We start from the raw sequence: 23,883 nt of genomic DNA on the forward strand, positions 1-23,883 counted from the left end.
AAGTCAGTTCACCAGTATCAATCTTCTCATGTGTGCTACAAGTTCCCAAAGGACCTCAAAGACCTCTCGCACTGCTGCCATCTTTGTCTGGGCTGAGGCTAATTTAATGCACCTAGTTGGAAATACTGTTTGACACTCCAGGAGGAATCTGCTTCAAGAAGAAATGAAGGTTACTTTCTTGAGGTTACTTACCTGGAGTTCTTTCAGGTTGGCACATGGCCCATCTACAACTGCTAGTAGCAAATATCTCCAACAGATGGAGACAGAACTTTAGATGGGGAGGGCTCTGAGTTACTACAGTGAATTCTTTCCAGATATCTGGCTGGTGGGTCTCGTCGACATGCTCAGGGTATAACTGATCACCATCTTTCTATCAGGAAGAAATTTCCTCCCAAGTCAGACTGGCAGAGACCTTGGGGGTGAGGGGTTGCCTTCTTCTGCAGCATGGAGCATAGGTCACTTGCTCGTTTCAACGAGAGTAAATGGTGGATTCTCTGTATTTTTAAATCTTTAAATCATGATTTGAGGAATTCAGTAACTCAGTCAGAGGATATGAATCTATTACAGGAGTGGGTGGATGAGGTTCTGTGGCCTGAAATGTGCAGGTCAGGCTAGATGACCACGATGGTTCCTTCTGGCCTTAAAGCCTAGGAGTCTATGAGATGATGGATTTATGGATAATGCGCCAACCAGTGCAGCCTAACGGTAGAACCTTCTCCAAGCAGTGCCTGTTGGAACACACATGCGCCCTCTCCTCACTCTTGAACGTTCTGAGGGCGAGGATATAAAAGGGGGCACTGGCACTTTACTGCCTTAGTTCTTTCTGAGGCTGACCCAGAGAAACCAGGATAGGACTCTGAGGAATTGTGTGTGGGATGTGTGAATATGCAGAGTCATCTTGAAGAACTCTGGTTATTAGTAAATAACCTTAATTTCTCCTTCGAGTGGCTCTGCATATTCCCACTTATGGGTAGTTTGGCAAGTGATACTGTAAACTCAGGAGGAGGGAAGAGAGTCCTAATTAATTAACTGCTCTACCAAATCTAGCATCTTCTCTTGAAGCCAAATCCAAAGCATAATGTTTAGTAAACGTATGGACCGACTTCCAGGTAGCAGCTTTGCAGATTTCCCCAATAGAAACATGTTTAAGACAAGCCCTAGAATTCTTACAGGAGTGCTAAGTGTTGTCACTCTTGTCTGAGAACAAGGTCCAGCCAGCAAAGGGCAAATCAATTTAACCGGCTTCGTCATTTTTGTGTAGTTCCTCTTTTTTAAGTTAAATGGTATTGTGGTGGGTTTCTTTAGTATTTTCTCCCTACCAGGATGTTAAATTTAATTACATTATGATCATTAATACTGAGTGCTTCAGCCATATTCATCTTTTGGATCAGATCCTGTGCTTGTCTAAATCAAGAATTGCCTCTCCCCTTGCAGATTCCAGGACAAGCTGCTCCATGCAGCAGTCATTTACGGTGTCTAGAAATTTTCTTTGCATCCCTTCCTGAGGTGACATATAGACAGTCATTCTAAGGATAGCTGAAATCCCCCATTATTATTGTGTTTTTTGCCTCTGTAGCCATTCTTCACTGTCACCATCCTGGTCAGGTGATCAGTAGTATATTATATTGCTATATTCTTATTGTTCAAGCACAGAATTTCTGTCCATAGAGATTCTGTGGTACAGTTTGATTCATTTAAGATTACTATATTTGACTATGCTTCCTTTACATATAGTGCCACTCCCTCACCAGTAAAAAAAACAACGAGGAGTACTTGTGGCACCTTAGAGACTAAAATTTATTTTGGCATAAGCTTTCATGGGCTAAAACCCACTTAATCAGGATGGCCCATTTCAAACAGTTGATTATCACTACAAAAGGTTTTGGTTTTTTTTCCCTCCTGCTGATAATAGCCCACCTTAATTAATTGGTCTTGTTACGGTTGTTATGGCAACACCCATTGTTTCATGTTCTCTCTGTATATATATCTTCCTACTGAATTTTCCACTGCATGCACCCGATGAAGTGGGTTTTAGCCCACAAAAGCTTATGCCCAAATAAATTTTAGTCTCTAAGGTGCCACAAGTACTCCTCAGGTTTTTTTTTTGCTGATACAGACTAACACGGCTACCACTCTGAAATCCCTCACCAGCGTGACCTACTTGGTCATTCCTATATATTTGGTACCATGGTATAATGGTGTCCCATTGATTATCCTCATTCCACCAAGTTTCCATATTGCCTGTGACAGGGTCGGGCCAGATGGCTACAGAAGAGTAACAGAAGGCAGATATATTAGCCCCAGGCTAAGTAGGTCCCCTTTCCCTGGGTAAGGTAACAGGGGCGGTTCCAGAACAATCAGGAACCTTCTGGAGACAATTAAGACAGGCTGATTAGAACACCTGCAGCCAACCAAGAAGCTGCTAGAATCAATTAAGGCAGGCTAATCAGAGCACCTGAGTTTTAAAAAGGAGCTCACTTCTGTTTGTGGTGTGCGTGTGAGGAGCTGGGAGCAAGAGGCACGAGGAGCTGAGAGTGAGAACGCGGACTGTTGGAGGACTGAGGTGTACAAGCATTATCAGACACCAGGAGGAAGGTCCTATGGTGAGGATAAAGAAGATGTTGGGAGGAGGCCATGGGGAAGTAGCCCAGGGAGTTGGGCACAGCTGTTCCAGGAGGCACTCTAGACAGCTGCATTCCACAAGGCCCTGGGCTGGAACCCGGAGTAGAGGGTCGGCCCAGGTTCCCCCAAATCCTCCCAACTCCTGGTCAGACACAGGAGGAGTCAACCTGGACTGTGGGTTCAGAAAAACAGCCAAGCTGAGGGCTGCTGTGAAGCTCCAAGGCGAGCAAATCCGCCAATAAGCGCAAGATCCACCAAGGTGGAGGAGGAACTTTGTCACAATCCATATCCTCATTTAATGCCAGGCACTCTAGTTCACCTATCTCAGTATTTAGACTTCGAGGATTTATATAGAAGCACTTTTACATTTTGTCAATATTCAGTTGCTTAACTTCATGTGTTCTATTTCAATGGGACTCTTACATTTGATTGTTCCTCACTAGTTCCTACATCCACTTTACCAACTTCTTTCCTATCCTCTTTACTAGGATATAGAGTTTCCCCTTTAATAAATTTATCTCTAAGGGATGTCTCCTCCGCAAATCATATGCTGCTGTGCACCTGTCAGTTTTCCCCCAGCTCTTAGTTTAAACAAAAAAAAAAAAAGTCTTCTACAACCTTTTTAATTTTACATGGCAACAATCTGCTTCCATCTGGATTTAGGTGGAGCCCATCCTTCTTGTATAGACTCCTCCTTTCCCCAAAAGTTCCCTAGTTTCTAATAAAGGGGTTTAATAAACTTAAAACCGCCCTCACTACACCACTGTCTTCATCCATTGAGACCCTGCAGTTCTGCCTATATTTCCAGCCCTGAGCATAGAACTGGAAGGATTTCAGAGAATGCTACCATGGAGGTTCTGGACTTTAATTTCTTATCTAGCAGCCTAAATTTGGCTTCCAAGACCTCTCTCCTATCTTTCCCTTTGTCAGCGGTACCTATGTGTATCACAACCACTGGCTCCTCCCCTTAAGTCTGTCTAGATGTCTCAGGAGATCTACAACTTTGCACTTGGCAGACAATTTATCATGTGGTTCTCCCAGTCATCACAAACCCAACTATCTATATTTCTAATAACTGAATTGCTATTACCTGGCTCTTCCTAGTATCTCAGGATCTCTCCCTAGGAGGGGTGTCCTCAGTGCAAGAGGATACCATGACACCATGTGGAAGGAGTGTCCTAACTAAGGGATTGTTTCCCTTGGCTCCAGATGTTCTCCTCCACTCAGACTTTCATCCTCCTCAACAGCACAAAGGCTGTCAGACTGGGAGTGGGACTGTTCTACTGTGTCCCTGAAAGTCTCGTCTGTGTACTTCCATCTCCCTTAGTTCTTCCAGTTCAGCCGCTCTGGCCTCAAGTGTCTCTACAGTGAATCCGAGGCCCATGAGCTGCTTGCACAAAAATGCCACTTGCCCACAAGACAGATATTCATACATGCTGCATTCAGTGCAATAAACTGGATAGCCTCCACTCTGCTGCTGGATTTCTGCCTGCATTATATTTACTCTTGCAGGGTTTTTGGTTTTATTTGGGGCGGGGGCAGAATTGGCCTAAGTTTAGAGTAGGTTTGTTACATGTAGCGGCCTCTTACACTCCCTCTCTAAACTCCCTCACAAAATTCCCATTTGCTGCTCCTATTCACTATCTCCTTTGGTCATTTAGGAGCTGGCTTTTGAAAGCCTTGTTCTCCCTGAGATGATCTCCTCTGATCATCTGGTAACTTTTGCACAAGTTATCTACTGCCAGGTAATTAGTCACCCTAAATCACTAAAACAAAAAAACCAAACAAAAACCCGACCTTTTCTCCCTCTCTCCTATCTGGAGTCGAACAGGCTTAATCAGACCTGAATCTATTACTGGCTGCTGCAACCAGCAGGGAATTTGGCACAGGTGAGTATGAAAATATGAACATGCCTCATGCAGTACTTCAGAGAATTTGTCAGTTTTCTTAAAGATAAGCTGACAAGAAGCCAGGGTAGCCCAAACTGCTTCAGCAGGTTGCAAGAAACCTTCCAACATACGTAAAAACATCCCCTTCCTGAAAGGACCACCAAGAATGTCAAATACTGGATGTGATGCCACTTCCACAGCAACTGAAGGCAAGTTCAAAGTAGATTCCATATGATATATTAATTCATAAAATAGTAAAGCATCCTCAGAAGGAGAAGACAGAGAAGCAACACCAACATGCTCATCAGGTGAAATATCAGGTTCAAATTTTTTACCCACCTAACCATGCTCAAAAAGAGGAAGTAACTCTTCATTTTCTTACTCAGAAAGTATCAGGCACCACCATGTGAGCTGCAGACATATCCGGTGGAATCAGATCCAAAAATTTCCCAGAAGATGGATCCTTATTAGTTGGAATATCACTACTTCATCCATACGGAGGATGACTCAAGAACTCTTGCAGCACAGCCCAATAAGACCACAGACCTGCCAGTCTCTCCAATAATTGGGACCTGGGATCATATACATAGGATGAGGCAGCAGAAACTGTCCAAGAGGTTGAGGAAATCCAGACTTAGATGGCATGAATATGGACAATTGAGACCTTTCAACTCTCCCTCTATCCTCTTCTAACCGTGGATTCAACCTCTATTCCACTATTGATCTCACCGGAGATAGCAACGGCACTGGAGGATGCCTAAAAGCGGAGAAGGATCTGTTTGGCAATCCTCAAGGAGTCTTAAGAGGGAGAGGCAAAGATGGCTCTGTGAAAAAACTCACAATATCTTCCATTTTACCTTTTTCAGGTGAAAGGGATTTAGACCTCAGAACCAATGAAGGCTTCCTCCTCCTTCTCACTCTGAGCAATCACTCACTCAGATCCAACCAACAGTCAGATGTCATATTGAGAGCATGCCAGCACAATAATAGTCTTCTTCTGATCAGACATTGGCACTGGAGTTAATACAGGCAATGGTGCTGGTCTGACAGGCTTAGGAATCATCAGAGCTGGAGAGGGGCTCAACTCTGTAATCCTGAAACATGAAGCCAAATGCGGAATAGACTTAGGTCTCAGAGACTGAACCGCAGAAGACATATCCAAATCAGACAGAACCAATAAATCTGATCCACAACATTTGGCACTGCTGACAGTGACTGACTTCTCCCTGCCTTTTTGATTTGGAACTGCGACAGTCAGAACAAACAGCCTAATCATAGGGTCCTTAGCTATCAGTTGAACAGACAGGGCCCTCCAGCTCAGATGGAGAGGAGCCTCCAGAGGAGAAAGACGTCTCTTCTCCGCTGCTGGAGTTCAGACCCAACAGCAACCGCTGCAGCACCCGAGATCTGGACAGACTGCCAGAGCTGCCGGTCGCTGGAGACACCAAGGAATTGTTGGGGCTGCCATTAACTGTTTATCCCAGAGAGACTGACGATGACCCCCGAGACCCAGAAGTGTAGGAAGTAGCCCAGGGGAGCCAAATATAGTTCAGTTGTGTTCCTGACTGACAGCTGGCCAACGTATTGCAGCCAGGTTTCCCCACTGACCCAGTGGCGGACCACTCCGCCACTGTTAGGGCCCTGGGCTGGGACACGGTGGAGTCAGGTGGGCCCACATCACCCTACCCTTGGGGTGGCAGCCTCCCCACCATAGGCCAAGAGGCCTGCGTTTGTTGGCGGTCGGCCAGAGCCAGAACCCCCGACTGTTTTCTGCCCCACTCTGTTTGCGCTTATTGCTCTGTCCTGACTACAGGCCAGAGCATCCGGACTTTGCTGCCGTGCCCTGTCTGAGGGCCTGGCATATAGACTTGCTGCCCCATCCTGTTTGAGGGTCTGGGCTAACAGATTCGTTACTGCTCTTTTCTGAATACCAGCCAGAGCCTCTTTGCTGCCCCGCACTGTCTGAGGGCCAGGGCTTATAGACATTGCTGCTCTACCCTGATTGTAGGCTAGAGCCCTCTAATTGTTTGGTGCCTTGGCCAGTCGGAGGACCATGGCCCCTAGACTCACTACTGTGTTACCCCGCCAAGTGGCGGAGACCCCGTGCGAATTCCCCCCAAACGGTGCCCTTCCAGAGGGCTTGTAGCAAGGGGGTGTGGCCTCTCTTCCAGACGGATGGAGGGACAGCTGCAACCGCCTTACAAGTACCAACGGACATAGGAAAGAACTTGTCAACTACTGTATATGAGGATACACATGTGCATATCATAGAATTTCAACAAGTTGGATGCTTACATGGCAACTGTAGAAATGCTGAGGCATTGTAGAGGAAATACCAAGGTAAACATGCTACATCAATGCGCTTAAACAAAAAGTCTTCCAAAACATAGCCAAGAGTTTTACGCATTTTCTCTTTAACATTAACTCATCACTACATTGTTTACATGAAGAAACACACCAGACTTCTTCAAGTAATAAAACTAGAATTTAACAGCATGTTTCATCTATCACTCAGACTTGGCTAAATTTAGGACATGAGATTTCATTACCAAACAATGACAGTTTTAAATAAAAATATTTCTCTTAAAAGGGATATGGGTCAACTTGATATTTAGAAGATTACTAAGTAGCACGTGAGGCTACACTTGCCCAGAGTCCCTTAATAATATTTAGGAGGTTATAAGCATGTTTCAAATCTCTCTCTCTCCTTTTGCTGTGAAAACCCATACAGAACAGGGGAAACTGATTATATACGGAGCAGAGCAGTGATAACATACCAAGTATAAAACCAAACAATGGTATTTTCCCCTCTTATTTCAATGAAAATTCAGAAAATAATGAGATTTTTAATATGACAATGTCTTTAATAGCTCTATAATTAAAAAATGAATAAGCTACAAACTTCTACACAACATTTAACAAAAAAGCCAAAACCAAAAGACAGACCATGCAGAAGTTCCTACATTTTGATTTTTTTCCCTTACCTGGAATGAATAAACAAAGTTAAGAACCTGTAGAGACAGCTTTCTACTGGAATGCAAGAGTTTTTGAAGGCTGTCAAAATGAAAAAAGGAAAAGCTGTAAAACGTAGCAGGTGTCTAAAAAAGTGCACGTGTGCTGATACATATTGTTACTGTAGTGGACTAGAATACCAGGCTCACGATCTTAAGAGCAGCTCTAATGGTTCTTAACACCACTTGTTAAAATAAAACAGAATAATGTAATACTATCATTGTAGAAGAGGTAAATTGCTAACTAAACTCCAACCCCCCACTCCCTGCTTTTAACTACATGGGTTTTGTTCCATTCAACAAGTGAATATCCAATTTCCTGAAGCTATTTATGTTTGTTACTATGATAAAAAGGTGTGGTTGAAAGTTTTACTCAATATGTATAATGTACATGAAGCATGAATAATATATTAAATTTTATTCTTGCTTCTTATGCTAGACCGTTCTAAAAAGGTATGCTATACAGTGGTTCTTAGCGTAAGTTACTTCTTAAAATGCAACACAGCAAAAGCTCCAAAAAAGGTGACAAGCAACCTATTTACCTGTAAGATCCTCACCGCAGAGGGCTATTAGGGAAACGTTTTCAAATGGCCGTAACACAGCCTCTAAAATTGTGCCCCTAAATCAGACACATTTTGCCAAGAAAAGATGAACTATAATGAAAAGCCACCTTCGAAATGAGGAATACAAATCAGTGGCCATCACTTAAGTCCATAAGATTTTGTTATAGTGCATAAGAACTGCCTTCCCAAAATCAAATGCAGTAAAGCTACTACATTATTAGCTCTTACGGAATTTGAGTTTTGCTGGTATTTCAATGATGAGAGGATAGCTTGTGTAAAGGCTCTCTATGGCTACTTCCCTCTGCCCTTTCCCTCTACAAAGGACTATATTTATTCACACACAGAGAAGCCACCATTAATTTAAGAAATATAATCTAATCAAAGGTGCTGCATTTCAGTGAAACTGTTCCAATTAAATTGTCTGTCAGAGACCTCATTGAACAAGAGATGAAAAAATTACCATCAGAAATCCCATTTCCCATCGTCTCCAAAGTAAAATAAAATTCCTTTCAAAAAACATTTTGCTTTATTAATCAATTGCAATGTGAAGTTTAATCTACAATAAAGATAGATTGCAAGGCATGATTTTAAGTAGGCTAATCTCCGCTCATACACCACATACATCAGTGGTTCTCAAAACTAGGGCCGCTGCTTGCTCAGGGAAAGCCCCTGCCAGGCCGGGCCGGTTTGTTTACCTGTCGCGTCTACAGGTTCAGCCGATCGCAGCTCCCACTGGCCGCGGTTTGCCACTCCAGGCCAATGAGGGCTGCAGGAAGGGCGGCCAGCACATCCCTTGGCCCGTGCCGCTTCCCGCAGCCCCCATTAGCCTGGAGTGGCGAACTGCGGCCAGTGGGAACCGCGATCAGCCGAACCTGCAGACGCAGCAGGTAAACAAACCGGCCCAGCCTGCCAGGGGCTTTCCCTGAACAAGCAGCGGCCCTAGTCTGAGAACCACTGCCATACATTATGGTATGATGCCCACGCTGACAATAGCAGCCAAATATTCCTAGGGCTTGAGCTATGATCAATGAGCTATGGGAATGTATATTACAGCAAGTATCTTGGAGCCTAAAAGTGACTCCTACAATGTAATAACATGATACAGTACTACAGTTTCAAACTTTAATTTATTGCATTGCCAAAGCACAGATAAGTTCTGCACACAATGGCTGTGCAAAAGAAACCTCACCTTTCTTTTCTACATAGTCCATGGGTAGCAATTTTTCTGCAGACTTTCCGGTTTAATTCCGAGCTAAACAGTGGAATTCCAAAGCATAATTCCAGGGGAACCCATTCCAGTTCTGTTGTGGGAACTACAAGATATAAACAAGAGACTAAAATGTTTTCTGAAGAGAACAGTAAATTGACCCTGAAAATTTAACCCCGGATCAGTTCTCTCTAAAAAAAATAAAAATTGAGTCAGTAGCTAAACTGTACCAAAAGGTTCCTATCTCCCATTCTTTATAAAACTTACACAGTATTTACAAGACAGAACACTTCAAGCAATTCTGAGCCAAACAAAGATTCTTAATAGGTCTGCATTAGAACATATTAACAGTATTGCACTATCCATACATCAATGTGTCAAATACATTAAGTTTTTTTTTTAATGTGTACTATTTGCTTAAAACACAGCACTGGAGACATTAGGCAATGCTTGTATTGTGTGTTTAGATACTTTAATACTAGATTTCTGACTGGACAGAAATATCTAAGGGAGATTTTATCTTCCAGTAAATAATATAGGTCATTTGTAAGATCTTACCTTCAGGACTTTGCTTAGCTGCAGAATCCACAGATGTGTCTTCAACAACAATTTCAAATGATTCTGTGCTCCCATTTACATCAGATCCTGATGCCAATTCAAGCTCACCTAAATTTAAGATATTTAATAATATTTAGATGAACATAAGCTTAGTTACCTCCTGATGTACAGAATATATAAATTTTACTCATATGTGATGTATTGATAATGAACACAAAGTACCTCAAACTATTTACCTAAGGACAGTAATCTAGATGCATGGCATAAAGGAATAAAGAAAAACACAAGGATCTTACTTGGATCTAGTTTGACACTAAAATAATCAAAGGAAACTAGGGATCTCCATCGCTTCTACTTAAATAGAGTTTTGTTTTCAAAATAAAACATTAAAGAGCTGATGGTTTTAAGAGAAGATTTCGTTTTGTACTTATTTCTATATTCTAAACAATAAATTTATACACCTTGATTTTTGTTTAAAAGGGGCATATGAATTCAAAGAAATTGACCGCCAAAGACAAATAGTCTTCACTGCTGACTAACCTTTTCCATCAGAAGCATCACTCAGCTTTCTGTTTGTGTGTCGACTGGAAGGATTCAACATGGTAACATACCCACAAAAATGCTGCAAATCCACTTTGTCGCTTAATATTCTCAATGCTTTATGAACACCCATATTCACACGAGAGAAGTCTAGCAGAGAAAAGAAGCACACAAGTTTGCCTTTGCATCACTGCAAGAAGGTAGTAGAGCAACCATAGCACCACTACAGTTAATATCCAGGAAGTCAGGGCTAGACTTCTGATGGCGGTTCATTTAGGCATTTGGAGATTTCCCTTTCTTTTGTAGCTCCTAGGTTCAGATATCATGATGGTGGGTATGATATGGGAAACTGGGTAAATGGATCGCTTCTTCTTCCCCATTCCAAAAACAACATAGTACCTTAAGATACAGTGGCAAGGAGGGAAGAGAGAATGCAAGAATTAGTGGGTACCATTTTCCCCACACCTTCAGCTAGATGGCAGAGTGCAGCAATTTCAATGCTGGGCCTCACTGATGTCCATCTCTTCCACTAAGATGCAATCTGGATCTTCCACAGTACTTTGGCCCAGAGTTTATGTGAGGTACGTTATGAAGCACAAGATAATACTGCAGTGCTCCCAGGTTTTGAGTCTGGTCATGGAGGAACTACTGGCATCAACAGCTAGATGTCAAAACCCAGAATGAGAAAGGGGGGGTGAGAAAGATCCCTCTGGTTTTCAGCTCAAAACTTTTCACTTGAGGATCAAGGTGAAAGGATGTGGGCCACTTTGCCAAAGACCAAAAGGAGGAGAAGTGAATGTAGGAAATAGCTCATTGTAAACCTAAAACAAATAAACTGGATTTAGACTCAGATCAGGAAACTAATGGATGGTTTATGCTGGTTTGTATTTTGTCCAGCACCAATCTACAGTTTCAGGTGTTAAATCTCATACTTTGTACTTGGGAATGGGGGTTGTCCGTAACTCTGAACAAGACATTACGGATTTCAGCCACTGGGAGGGGCGGGGGATTGCAGTGGGGGACTGGGGCTGCAGCCGTAGAGACGTGTCAAAGCTTCTGACTCTCAGGAGCACCAGGGCTCAGGGATTTAGACGTGGAGGGAGTTCAGGGGCTCGAGGCTTCAGGCCCTGCAGCTCCACTCCCAGTTTCAGCCTCGTGGGGGGCACCAGGGTTCGGGGCTTCTGCCCCAGGATGGATGGCAGAGCTTCAGCCCCGCGGCTCTGTTCCTGGCTTCTGCCCGGGGGGAGGGGGGCAGGAAGAGGAGGGAAGAAGAGGACGCTGGGGCTTGGGGCTCCCCACAGCTCTGCTCCCGGTTTCGGGGGGAGGGGGGAGCTGGGGCTCGGCGCTTTAGCTATGGGGGAAAAGCACTGGGGCTGAAACCGACACTTCCCTGTGGGGCTGAAGCCCTGAGCCCCAGGCAGAAGCTGGGTACAGAGTTGTGGGACTGAAGCCCTGAGCCCCAGGGCTAAAGCCCCAAGGCAGTAAAGTATTTGCTGTCTGTCTGATTACTTCTGGGTCCACAGGGTATCCGGTTGACCTGTAAGTCCATAACTCTGGTGTTCGTATCTTTGAGGTTCTACTGTACATGACCATCATCTTCCTCTCCACCCCCTTTAAACTTCAAAATGATTGACTAAGACAAGTTTAAGAAGCACTTCACAATCAGTAAATTTCTGCTTCACTAAAAGTAATTGTGCTTGTGCAGACCTTGAAAGTGAAGATTAGGAAATTTAAAAGGGACATCATTAACTTGGAACTTTTTAAAAAAAAAAAACAAAAAAACGCTGTGTTCAATTTTTTATTTTCTGTATTACAGTCATGCTCCAGAGTAATAGTCAAGATAGTTTAGCTGAATGCACAACTAGGAGCTCACCATCTGCCTAGATGTTTTCATCTGGCAGTGTTCTGTAGGCAACACAGGAGTGACAAGTCTTGTGGAGAATAAGGTAGATTTAAAATTTTTTTCAATAAACTTGCATGCAACACAAAGAGCAGCTAGGAGGTGCATGTACAACCAATGATGGGCAATAAAAGCTGGTGTTGTCCCAGTAAGTTTATGCAGGGAAAGAAAGAGGGCCAGTAAATTAATTGGAAGTTGGGGTAATGGTCACAATAAGACTATCTTCCTCTACATTTACAGCAGCACCCTGTGGACACTATGTAAGGATCCCTTCAATTTTCTCTTCCAAGTTTAATCAATAGCTAGTAACATTGTAATCCTCTGCTATTAGAAAGTGGGCATCAATATATTTAGTTTAGCCTCGCCATACAAGGTAATTGTACAATAGCACTGAAGTCTTTGTTGCAGAATTCACATTAAAGACAGTTACCTCCTTGCTGTTCTGCTTCCTCAAATGGGAAAGGAATATGCATAGTTTCCCCCATTCCGTGCATGCCATGTCCCTGAACACCAAGAAATTAAAGTCAGGGAAAGAAATCCATATATACTACTAGAGCTTGCATTGATTTCTTAGTTCTACTTGTTCTCTATTGTTTAAGAAAGGCCAGATTGGTAACGCTAATGTAACAAACAAGTAGACCAGATAAGACGCTTATATACTGAAGATTGTGGTTAGTAATTTTAAACAAATATTAATGTAAGTAACTCAAAGTTAAAATGTAATAAAGGAGGAACAGTTAGCTTTGTGTTTTACTAATCATAACTACAAAGTTTAGCGTCATTGTTAGTTTCAAAGTGGCATCACAGCATGGAGACCCTCATCCACAGAAATGCTCAAATAATTGCTTTTCTTTTTCACTAAGGCTCTTACAGGTGAAGCATTTGGTGGTATATACAATATGAAAGTTACTTAATGTAATCCTAAATGCTCGCTTATTTGAGTTACTACTTTTTCTTTCAGTTGTTTTCTATATCTCAAAGATTTTAGCTAAACCAATGAAAGACAAAAAAAGGATTCATACACAATGCCATACTATGGCATTTATTTTACTAAAACGTTTAAGACAAATATACCTATATATTTTTTTAAAAACCCAATGTAGTAGTTAATGTCAGTAATTTCAATAAAGAACCCTTCATTTCAGATGTTTATGAAGAGCCATAGAAATGCTCTTCACACCAAAAGCAATAGTGAATTATGTTTAGCTGTTTTTGATTTAGATACAAGACCTAAACACCAAGTAGTCTCTCAAGAGGTGCTTTTCTTAGATGAGAACATTTTCAAACAGAACTACCTCTTATCACACACCATTTTGGCCTATAACCTTAGTATTTTCCTTCACCTTGAAACTGCCTTCTCACATCTCCTAACTTGTGAATCTGAATCTCACCACTTTGCAGTATTGCTCAGGTACATCACTCTCTTAGCCCCACTTATGCCAAAACTCTTGTCTATGACCTCATCTCTCTCGTCTTTAATATTGCACCTCTCTTTTGGCCTCCCCAAGTCCCAGATGTCCAAGAGCCTTGGTTCAAGAGCCTTCTCATCAGTGACACTGGAACACTTTTTACAGTGGGGGTGCTGAAAGCCATCTAACGAAACTGCAAATCCTGTGTGCTCAAAAGCAATATAAAAAAGTACAATTCCTGCTCACACCACATGGGATTCTCAACAATCGTGAAATAATGCTAGCTTCATTCTGACAGCATACCAAACTTTTCACAGTGAAATCTGGGGGTGCTGCAGCCCTTCCGCATCCCTAGTTCCCGTGCCTGTGCTTCTCATATGCCTCTCGACATCTGAATAACCTTCATGTATCTACCTCATCAAATCCATCTCACTTGAAAACCTCTTTTCTTTATTAAAGTTGCTTAACTTATCCTTCTTTCCGAGTTAATACAGTTAAAATAATAAGAAGAGAGTCTGGAATACAGTTTGTAGGAAAGTCTGTGAACAAAAAGTTGTGCAAGAGTACAAAAACACCCTAAAAGTTAGCACAAAATTGTACTAAGATACAAATATTATATGATCAGAAAGAAATAACTGAAAACCAATAAAAAAAATTTTAGTATAGAACTCTGAAAAAACAGGCATCTACAAAGCACAATTGTGATGCATACTATACTTGTTGACTACATTTTAATACATGGACTACGTTTTAATCCATATAACTGTATATGAATCACACAACGGTTTTGGTTCAACATTTTAGTGACACAGTAATAAACAAACTCCACAATAAAGCCGGTCAAAATTTTTCTAAGTTAAAAATTTTGAAAAAAAATGAAGAATTTTGAAAATAATGTCACTTTTTTCAGTCACCTCTACTGTACATTACATATAAGAAAAAAATGTACTGAAATTAAGTACATTTTATCATATCCATATCAAGTACCTGAATTAGAACGGCAGAATGTGTTAAAGCATCATTCAACATTGTCAATACATTCGAAGTTAGGACTACTCCTGGGTCATGACCCCAAGATGTTATTAGTAAGCGATCATAACCCTAAAAGAAAGAAACAAAATAAAAAGCAGTAGTAATTGATTGTCCAAGTATATAAAAGTGAAAAGCTAAATCATTAGGCTAATAGTAAAGTATTACAATTAGGAAATTACTGCCAGTATTTTCAGTAATATACCATTTTATATTGTGTTATAACATCACTTTTATGCTCATGCTCCTTCTAGTGATGGAGGCAGAATTTTGAGGTTGGGGGTTTCCTAACATGCTAGTACGAACAGGATATATCTGCTGCAAAGACTTGTGACAATGTGCAGATACCACAATGTTCCTTGAGAAGGGGAGATAAAAATATTCTCATATAAATTTGGAAGGTAAGAATATGTGCTGAGAAACTTTAAATCTGCCAGCAGTACTCAAAATGATAATGGTGTTCTATCAATGTGGAGTATATCTTCAGAGAAAAATAATGACATGGAAGCACTTTCCTTTTCTCTAAAGATACGACTGTGAGAGAGCCTCATTTCAGAAGATTAAAAAGTCCTGGGAATGTCTCTCGATAAAAAGTGTATATTTTTAACAAAATGCCACTGCAACAAGCAATAGTGGAAACAAGAACAACATTTTTGCATGGTAACAAAAAAAGGGTGTGCAGACAGATAAGATGTCCCAAGAAAAAATTTATTGGTATAGGACTTGAGACTATTTGGTACAAGGAAAATCCGCTATGCCAGCAAACCTCAAATCTGATTCTATAAGGAAATTTACAAAGTAACTACATAGAGCGCTTTTAAAAATATGAAAAAAAAAGCCACACCACACATTTGTGAAGTATTGAAGCTTTGGGTTAGGCCTCACAGCTAGACTCAAGATCCAGTTTGTTAGTATTATAGAACCTCTTTGTGGACTGGGTATCCACACTCACCTGACCTTTTAGTACTTTATTTTTGAGACAGGACTTTTCCCCATGCCAATTTTACAACAAAAAATAGGAATATAAAATGAGGGAGATAGAGCAAAACAAGATCTCTATGTTTTCATTCCTGATGTCTACAAACACTGATGCCAGAAACTATTGCTACTGTAGCTACATCAAAGGATGCATGCATCTCTCTGTCTATCTCCACTCACTCACAAGGCCAGTTTCTTAAATGTCTCAATTCTCTTTGGAAAGGGGGACATGAAGAATAAAGAGTCCTGTATCTCAGTTTAAATTGATATTTGACCAGGAGGAGATTCTATAATTTTAATTCAGCCAAGTTTGCCTTGGCCATTGCAACTTCCACCACCAGGATTGTGTTTTCCATTTAACATCTTTGACACAGACAAAATGGTAGGAGAAAACTGCCATACCTCCTTTAATCAATCCAAAGCAGTATGAATACAGTCATCCTAATTGCAGAAGACATCTCCAAGGTGCTTCAAAAAAAAAAATCTCTGTTCTAGGACCCGAACAGTCTCCAGAATAAAGGGGATAGTCTTAACCATCTTCTCAGACTCTGAGAGAAGCACGCGTGTGAAAGATTTTTATTTTTTGTTTTGTTTGGGGGATGAAGGGAGAAGAGAGAAGATCTGATTCTCTAAGGTAGAATCCTTGCACTCTGGAGTAGAAGCCTAAATCTTTCCCAGCAAAGATATGCTTGCTCCTCATAAGTCTTCTGCTACAGCAGTCTCCTATGTGTCCAGATAGTACTCCTGAACAACCACCACCACCATCTAAAGTGTTTACTTCATACTAAGAGGATCTGCAGTATGATGTATTAAATTAAAGCTAGGGAAAGTAGCGTCAAGTTTGCTGGAACAACACTGATACAAACAGCAACAGAAGCAATGAACAGTTCCTTCGTTGGGAGAAAATTCAGGTTCCATTTGAGAGAAAAAAGAAGCATATAAACATACCTGAAAAATATCTGGAAGTTTTCTAAGCCTTGTCCCTTTAGACAGCAATAGGGATGGTGGTCCTTGACCAGTAATATGGTAAATATACAATTTGAACCAAACTGAGCTAACTTCTGGTATAGCTGGTCCAATATGCTGAAGAAAGATCAATCAAAAAATGCAAAAGCATCATTTGAATTGCAACTATTACAAGTACAATTATAGGTTAAGAAAAAACGGCAGAACTTTGTTATTTTACTAGAGTTTGGTACACTTAAATAGTAACCCTTACAAGCAGATAAGACTGGCCTCATGGCCAGCAGCTACAACACCTCACTATTACATGGTGAATCCAAGTTTTAAGATTCCAACTCAGCTGTCCCTTCATTCCCTGGGTATAACAGAAGATGGGAAGGACACTCTTGCTTGAAAGCTAGATTTGTTAAAGTTTGCTAAAGGTACAGTACATACACACCGATTAGACACTTGCTCAAACACAACACTGTAAACAAGCTGGCTGTCTTATAGAATTTGGTTACCAAGTTGACGACATTACTTACCCTTTTAATTTATACTGCACAGTACGTTTTGCTATTCTAACGTTCACTGCAGAGGTCTGATACGTGAAGCTAAGTAATACACCAAGTAAAACTCAGAAAGCAAGTTACAGTAGCTTCACAGATGATTATATAATGCACTTTCCTAAATTATTGAAAGCTGATCCCCCTTCTGGAAAATTAAGCCTATGGCACCCCTTCTCCCACAGCCCTGGCATATGTAGTGAATGGGGTATACATCTTAATTTATTTACCATTCAGGATTGTTTTAGTTATTTATTTTTAATGAAAGCTGACAACCTGGAGAACACATCAGAAATCTTCTTACAGCCTCCCCACACATTTAGTTCTTCAGACACCCCCAGGGGGACATGCCCCAGCATTTGGGAAAAATTGACAGAATGTGTCATGTGATGGCAAGTCAACAATTAAAACACTGTAGCGCTTTAATGAAGATGCTCTAAGCCAGCAGTTCTCAAACTATGGGGTGGGCCTCCCAAGGGAGATGCGGGTATGCATCAAGGGAGGCAAAGCGGTGTCCCTTTTTCTTTTCTTTTCTTTTTTAAAAGAGCTCGTGCCGTCAGCTCCAGGTCGCTGGGGCTCATGCAGAACGGCCGTGCACGCCTGGGAGGCGGGGATAAAGGGGACAGCCAGAATAGGGGGACTGGAACACATGAGTTATGAGGAGAGGCTGAGGGAGCTGGGATTGTTTAGCCTGCAGAAGAGAAGAATGAGGGGGGATTTGATAGCTGCTTTCAACTACCTGAAAGGGGGTTCCAAAGAGGATGGCTCTAGACTGTTCTCAATGGTAGCAGATGACAGAACGAGGAGTTAATGGTCTCAAGTTGCAGTGGGGGAGGTTTAGATTGGATATTAGGAAAAACTTTTTCACTAAGAGGGTGGTGAAACACTGGAATGAGTTACCTAGGGAAGTGGTAGAATCTCCTTCCTTAGAGGTTTTTAAGGTCAGGCTTGACAAAGCCCTGGCTGGGATGATTTAACTGGGAATTGGTCCTGCTTTGAGCAGGGGGTTGGACTAGATGACCTTCTGGGGTCCCTTCCAACCCTGATATTCTATGATTCTATGAATAGAGAGTGCTACTTTAGGGAATAAATTAAGGGCTTCATTACACCACCCTTATTGTTATGGCACAGTATCTTACTATGTGCTACTCAACATGAGTACAGGGTAGTGAAGTAGGTTCTAAAATAATATCTCTTCTAGAGGATGCAAAATATTTATTTTGTTTCCTGGCATTTTTTATTTATAAATATAATCTTCTTACTATATATGTTCCATTCTATGCATCCGATGAAGTGGGCTGTAGCCCACGAAAGCTTATGCTCAAATAAATTTGTTAGTCTCTAAGATGCCACAAGTACTCCTGTTCTTTTTGCAGATACAGACTAACATGGCTGCTACTCTGAAAACTGATAAGAGAGTAGAAGACTTTATTTCCAAAGGGCTCACGAGTTCTAAGAACATGAATTCAAAACGTTAAATATATATATAAAGGAACATCTGTCACAGAACTTTTTAACTAGAGAGATAATTACTACGCAGACATTTAGTAAATAAATTCAGCTTAATAAATATGCACATTATACCTCACTAAACTCTGATTTTCATGAAACAATTGTAATATAATAATACGGTTTTATGTGCAAAATCATTTAGAGCAAAAAATTCTAATGAAGTTTCTATGAAAAAGATCCAAAGAAAACTGCTTTTATGTTAAAAGTATTAATTCAAAAATGAAGTGCAATAATATCACAGACTCAGATTCCTTTCAAAGTGGATTTTCACCTGGGGGGTACAGCTGCTGATGGGTCGAATTTCATTGGTGAGCGGCGCCATGGAGACAAGTAGTGTGTAGTTTTTGTTTAGAACTCTACTGCAGGTTGCAGGATCCAAGCCCAGCAAACTCTCACATCGTAAGAGATCCAAAGGAAAACCTACATTAAAAAGCATCAAAAGACACTTTGAATACAGCTAGAAAAGGAACATACACAACCAGTAACAATTCTAACAACATATGAATCAGAAAAGAATCCAGTTCTTTCCCCGAGATGTGTTGGTTCTTCAGGCTGAAAGTAGAAGAGTCTAGTCTGTCACTAGAATAAGGAGATACATTATTTTTACAGGCCGGTTTTTCAGAGTTGAACTTTTAACATTAAGCAGCTTGGCTTTTGACTGTTTAAGCTAACTCAGTATCTTAAACAGGTATTTGTGACTATGTTCTAGATGTTTTATAACAAACCATTAAAATATAAAGTTAAATTGGCATCTAGTATGCTTACTATGGAGCAAAAACATAGGTCAGAGAAAATGGAATACATAAAAAACTAGCTGCTATGTTGCTTTTTACTCAATGCTATGGAGGTGGCCAATGCCAATGTTTTGGCCAGCAAAGGATTACATCTAGCACCTGGAATCGTGGAAGTATTCAAGGATACCCTGGCATACTGATGTACTACTACAAAGCAGTATTTCAAATCTATGCCTGAACTTAGTCTCTGACAGAGAAGCATAACTTATACCTCACTGCCTACTTGACCATATGAAGAAGACAGTTTCCTACTCAGTGAATTACAAGAGTCAATATCTAATATTAAAGAAAAATTGTTATCTGTTCTTCAAGGTGTGGGTGCAGACATGTATTCCACTCAGATGCGAGTGCGTGCCCAATGCACCAAAGCCGAAGAACTTTGCCTAGCTGTACCCATAAAGATGGTACTTGTACCTTTGGCCATTAGCCCCTCCCCAGCAACTGACCCCCCACAGTTCCATCCCACCGAATGTCAAGAGCAGAGACTTCGATGCAGAGGAAAAGGAGGGTGGGTTGTGAAATACAAGTCTGAAATACATCTCAAAGAACAGCAATTACAGAACTGATAAGTAGTCATTTTTTATGTCAGTGGTTGTAGTTGTGTATTCTACTCAGGCAACTCACAAGCAGTAATCAGATGTGGGACTTGAAGTCTATTTAAATAATGATTATAGCACTGTCTTCACGAAGTTTGTATCTGACAGAGATGCTGTGGTAACTAAATAACGTTTGGTAAAAGTACGTACAGAACCCATATCACAGCCTGACAAATGTCCAATATTGAAACATTGCTGAAAAATGCAATCGATAACACTTGGGCTCTCATTAAATGAGTCCGTAATGTCTGTGGGGATGCAGATTGATCTACTCCATAAACTGTAGTAATGCAGGAAGTTATCCATCTGGAAATTATCTGCACAGAAACCACCTGACCCTTCATTCAATCCGCACAGGAAATAAAAAGTCAAGGAAATGTCCGAAAAGACTGTCCTCTCTAGGTAAAATGCCAAGTACTGTCTCACATCCAACATGTGAAGTCATTGGTCACGTGCATTTGAACGCAGTTTAGGAAAGAACACTGGTAAGTAAATCACTTGGTTAAGGTGAAGCTGTGAAATAATTTTTGAAAAAAAATTTGGATGTGGCCCCAGCTATACTTAGTCTTTGAAAAAACATGTATATGAGGGCTCCAGTAATAAACCCTGCAGCTTACTTATTCTTCTTGTGGATGTTATTGCAACAAGGAAAGCTGCCTTCTGGCACAGAAAGGGACTGAGAAAAGGCTACCAGAGGCTCAAACAGAGGCCCCATCAGGGCAGCTAAACATACATTATGGTACCACAAGGGAATTGGCCCGTTCACAGGTGGGTGGAGATGACTGACTCTTCTCAGAAATCCCATTACCATGGAGTTCATAAAAACTGACTTCCCTTGGATGGGCAGATGAAAAATGCTGAGATCATTGCTAAGTGAACCCTCAATGAACTGATAGAAAGACCAAATGATTGAAGGCATAGCAGGTACTTCAAAATGTCCTGAATATAGGCCAGTAGCAGCTGAACTCCCCGAGCTAGCAATCAAACTGAAAATCATTTCCACTTGGCCAAATAGTAGCCCTAGAAGATGGCTTTCTACTCTTAAGCCACACTTGTCAAACAGCTTCCAAATATCATTCCTTCTCTTCATCAAACTGTACAGCATCCACACCGCGAGGAGCAGGCTGTTCAATATTGGATGCCAAATCTGACAATGATCAGTAGGTCAGGATAAAGAGATATGAGCAGTTGAGGGAATCAGAGGAAATCAGAGAACCAGCACTGCCTTGGCCAAGCTGGTGCAATGAGAATCAGTCTAGCATGATCCAACTTCAGTTTGAAAACAACCTGTGTGATGACAGAAATCCCAAGGAAAGGCATACATGAGTGCCAATCCCCAATTCAGGTGGAAGGGATCTGTCAAGGATCTTGGACTGAGGCCCACCTGGGAGCAAAACTAATGGGCACTTCTTGTGGTCTTTTGTTGCAAACAGGTTGATAGTTGGAATGCCCCATACTCCGAAGATGGACCTTAACACACTGTTCTTCAGAGACAACTCATGATTCTGAGAAAACACTTTGCTGAGGTGATCACATTAGCAATTCCTCATCCCCAGTAGGTGAGCTGCTGTGGGTATGTTGTTCTCCCTGATGCAAAATGCCAAAACTTTACTATCTTCTGACAAAGCTGGTTGGAGTGAGGACCCTTGTTTGTTCACATAGTACACCACAGTGGTATTGTCAGTGAGTATATGAACCTCTGTGTCTGATGTGTGACCGAAAGGCCCAGCCTGCATTGTAAATGGCTCAGTGCTACAGGATGTTGATAGGAAGGAAATATTCCTATCTGTCCACACTCCCTGAACTTTCAAAATCTCCAGATATGTTCCCCAACCTATGGCAGAGGGATCACTAATGTTATGATCCATGGAGAACAGATGAAGGAACACCTCTGCAAACATTGATTTGGTTCCTCCACCACTTGATGGACTGCAGGATGGGTGGCAGCACTTGCACCAGGGTGTCCAGCTACTAAAAATGTAGGTGATACATCAGCTTAAGCCAAACCTGAAGATGACGAAGATGTAGTCTCGTATCCTGGACCATGTAAGTACACATGGCCATAAGATCCAATAACTTCAGGCATACCCAAATTATGGAAGAAGGGTAAACTTGGAGGGACAGACAGAAACAACAATTATCTGAAATCGTTCCCCTGGCAGGAATACCCTTGCACTCGTACAATCTAGTAGGGCCCCAATGTACTAAGTTTTGTGTGGTACTAAAGTTGATTTTGCTTTATTTATTATTAGACCTAGATGACTAAAAAGATGCAGAGTGAACCGGACATAGCTGAGCAATTGGTCTCTGGACTTGCCCCTCACCAACCAATTGTGCAGGTAAAAAAACATGTATTCCTCTTCTCCTGGGATGTGCTACTACTATAGCCATGCATTTGGTAAAAACTCAAGGAGCTACAGGAGAGAACCATGTCTTGATAATGCTGCCCCTGCAACTACAAATCTCAGAAACAGCCACACTGAAACAGTCATCTTCAACATCTAGGGCATCAAACCAGTCATTTGGGGGAGGATAGTAGCTAGGGTAATCATGTGGAATCTCATGTACTTAATGCACCTGTTGAGACCCTTAAGATCAAGAATAGGTCTCAGGAAATACTGCGAGTAGAATCTTTTCCCCTGATATTGTAGAGGGACTTCTTCTATGGCCCCCAAATCCTGCAGAGTCCACAGCTGCTGGAGATGCAGTGACTTGTGAGAGGGGTCCATGAAAAGGGATAGGGTGGAGGACGGGGCACAATGTGGGAAATGGAGAGAAATTGAATGGCATAACCTGATCCCACAGTGCTGAAGACCCATTTGTCTGTGGTAATAGCTTCCCAACCACTGTGGAAGTGAGAAAGGCCATCCCCGAACAGCTGCAAGTTCACAACTGGAATGCTGCTCTTGATCTGACAGTCAAAACTGCTGCTTGACAAAAGTTGAAGGAGGACAGACTGGCTGATTAAAAGTTAGACCCAGGTGGTCTTCTCCTGTATGACTTATTCCCCTTTCTAGGATGGTCCTTCTGTCTGCCCCAACATGCTGTCTGCCAGAAATACCACTGGGACAGGTATTGCTGGTGCTAACCAGTAAAATACCCTTTGGTTTGGGTATAAATCCCCAACACACACGAGTCCTTCAGTGAATGCAAAGTCTCATCTGTTCTGTCCAAGAACAAAATATGACCACCAAAGGCTTTTTGCATTTTGCTACACACTCTGAATTCACAAAATCATATTCTGACAGAAGTGGCTAGTGATTTGCAATGCGCATTTGCAAGGAGGAGGCTAACAAATTTTCTCCCCAGGAGATTCATCCTCTCAGCCTCTTCATCCTTGGGTGTGGATATATATCTCTGCTGTTACAAGAACAGAGTTAGGGGCAGGATGAGATTGAACACACTCAAACACCTGCATGGGAACATAACACTTGTCCATATGTTTTGCTGTAGAAGGCAAGGAAGCTGGGGTATTCCAAAAAGTCTTGGCAGGTTCTAATAATGCTTCATGTAAAGGGAACTACACTACTTGTGCCAAGGACTGAATAATGTCAAGTTGGGTGTATTTTCTTGCACAAACTCCACTTGAATACCCATAGCTGAAGCCATTCATCTGAGAAGCTCCTAATGGAGCTTAAAATCTTCAGGCACTGGGAAGAAGACTCCAGTACCATGAAGTCATCCAGTGATGAGGGTGATGACAGAAGTGGAGCCACTGGAACCTTCTGCAGTAATACATGCTTCTGTATGAGTGGTTCAGACTGAAC

General features: G+C 41.6%; 1 protein-coding gene across 1 annotated transcript in view; it reads right to left on the reverse strand.

Moving 5' to 3' along the window:
* The window catches only part of FAM91A1 (family with sequence similarity 91 member A1), a 56,143-nt gene that overhangs the window by 5,487 nt on the left and 26,773 nt on the right, over positions 1-23,883 (reverse strand). Inside the window, exons 16-23 of the mRNA XM_084621896.1 lie at positions 18,998-19,146; positions 16,655-16,789; positions 14,687-14,800; positions 12,721-12,793; positions 10,391-10,540; positions 9,851-9,958; positions 9,275-9,398; positions 7,496-7,565 (exon numbers count right to left, since the gene is read on the reverse strand). Coding sequence (XP_084478022.1) covers positions 7,496-7,565; positions 9,275-9,398; positions 9,851-9,958; positions 10,391-10,540; positions 12,721-12,793; positions 14,687-14,800; positions 16,655-16,789; positions 18,998-19,146 — 923 coding nt within the window. The remainder of the gene's footprint in view (positions 1-7,495; positions 7,566-9,274; positions 9,399-9,850; positions 9,959-10,390; positions 10,541-12,720; positions 12,794-14,686; positions 14,801-16,654; positions 16,790-18,997; positions 19,147-23,883) is intronic.

This window comes from Lepidochelys olivacea (genome assembly GCF_965140295.1).
Source record: "Lepidochelys olivacea isolate rLepOli2 genome assembly, chromosome: 2".
Lineage (NCBI taxonomy): Eukaryota > Metazoa > Chordata > Testudines > Cheloniidae > Lepidochelys > Lepidochelys olivacea.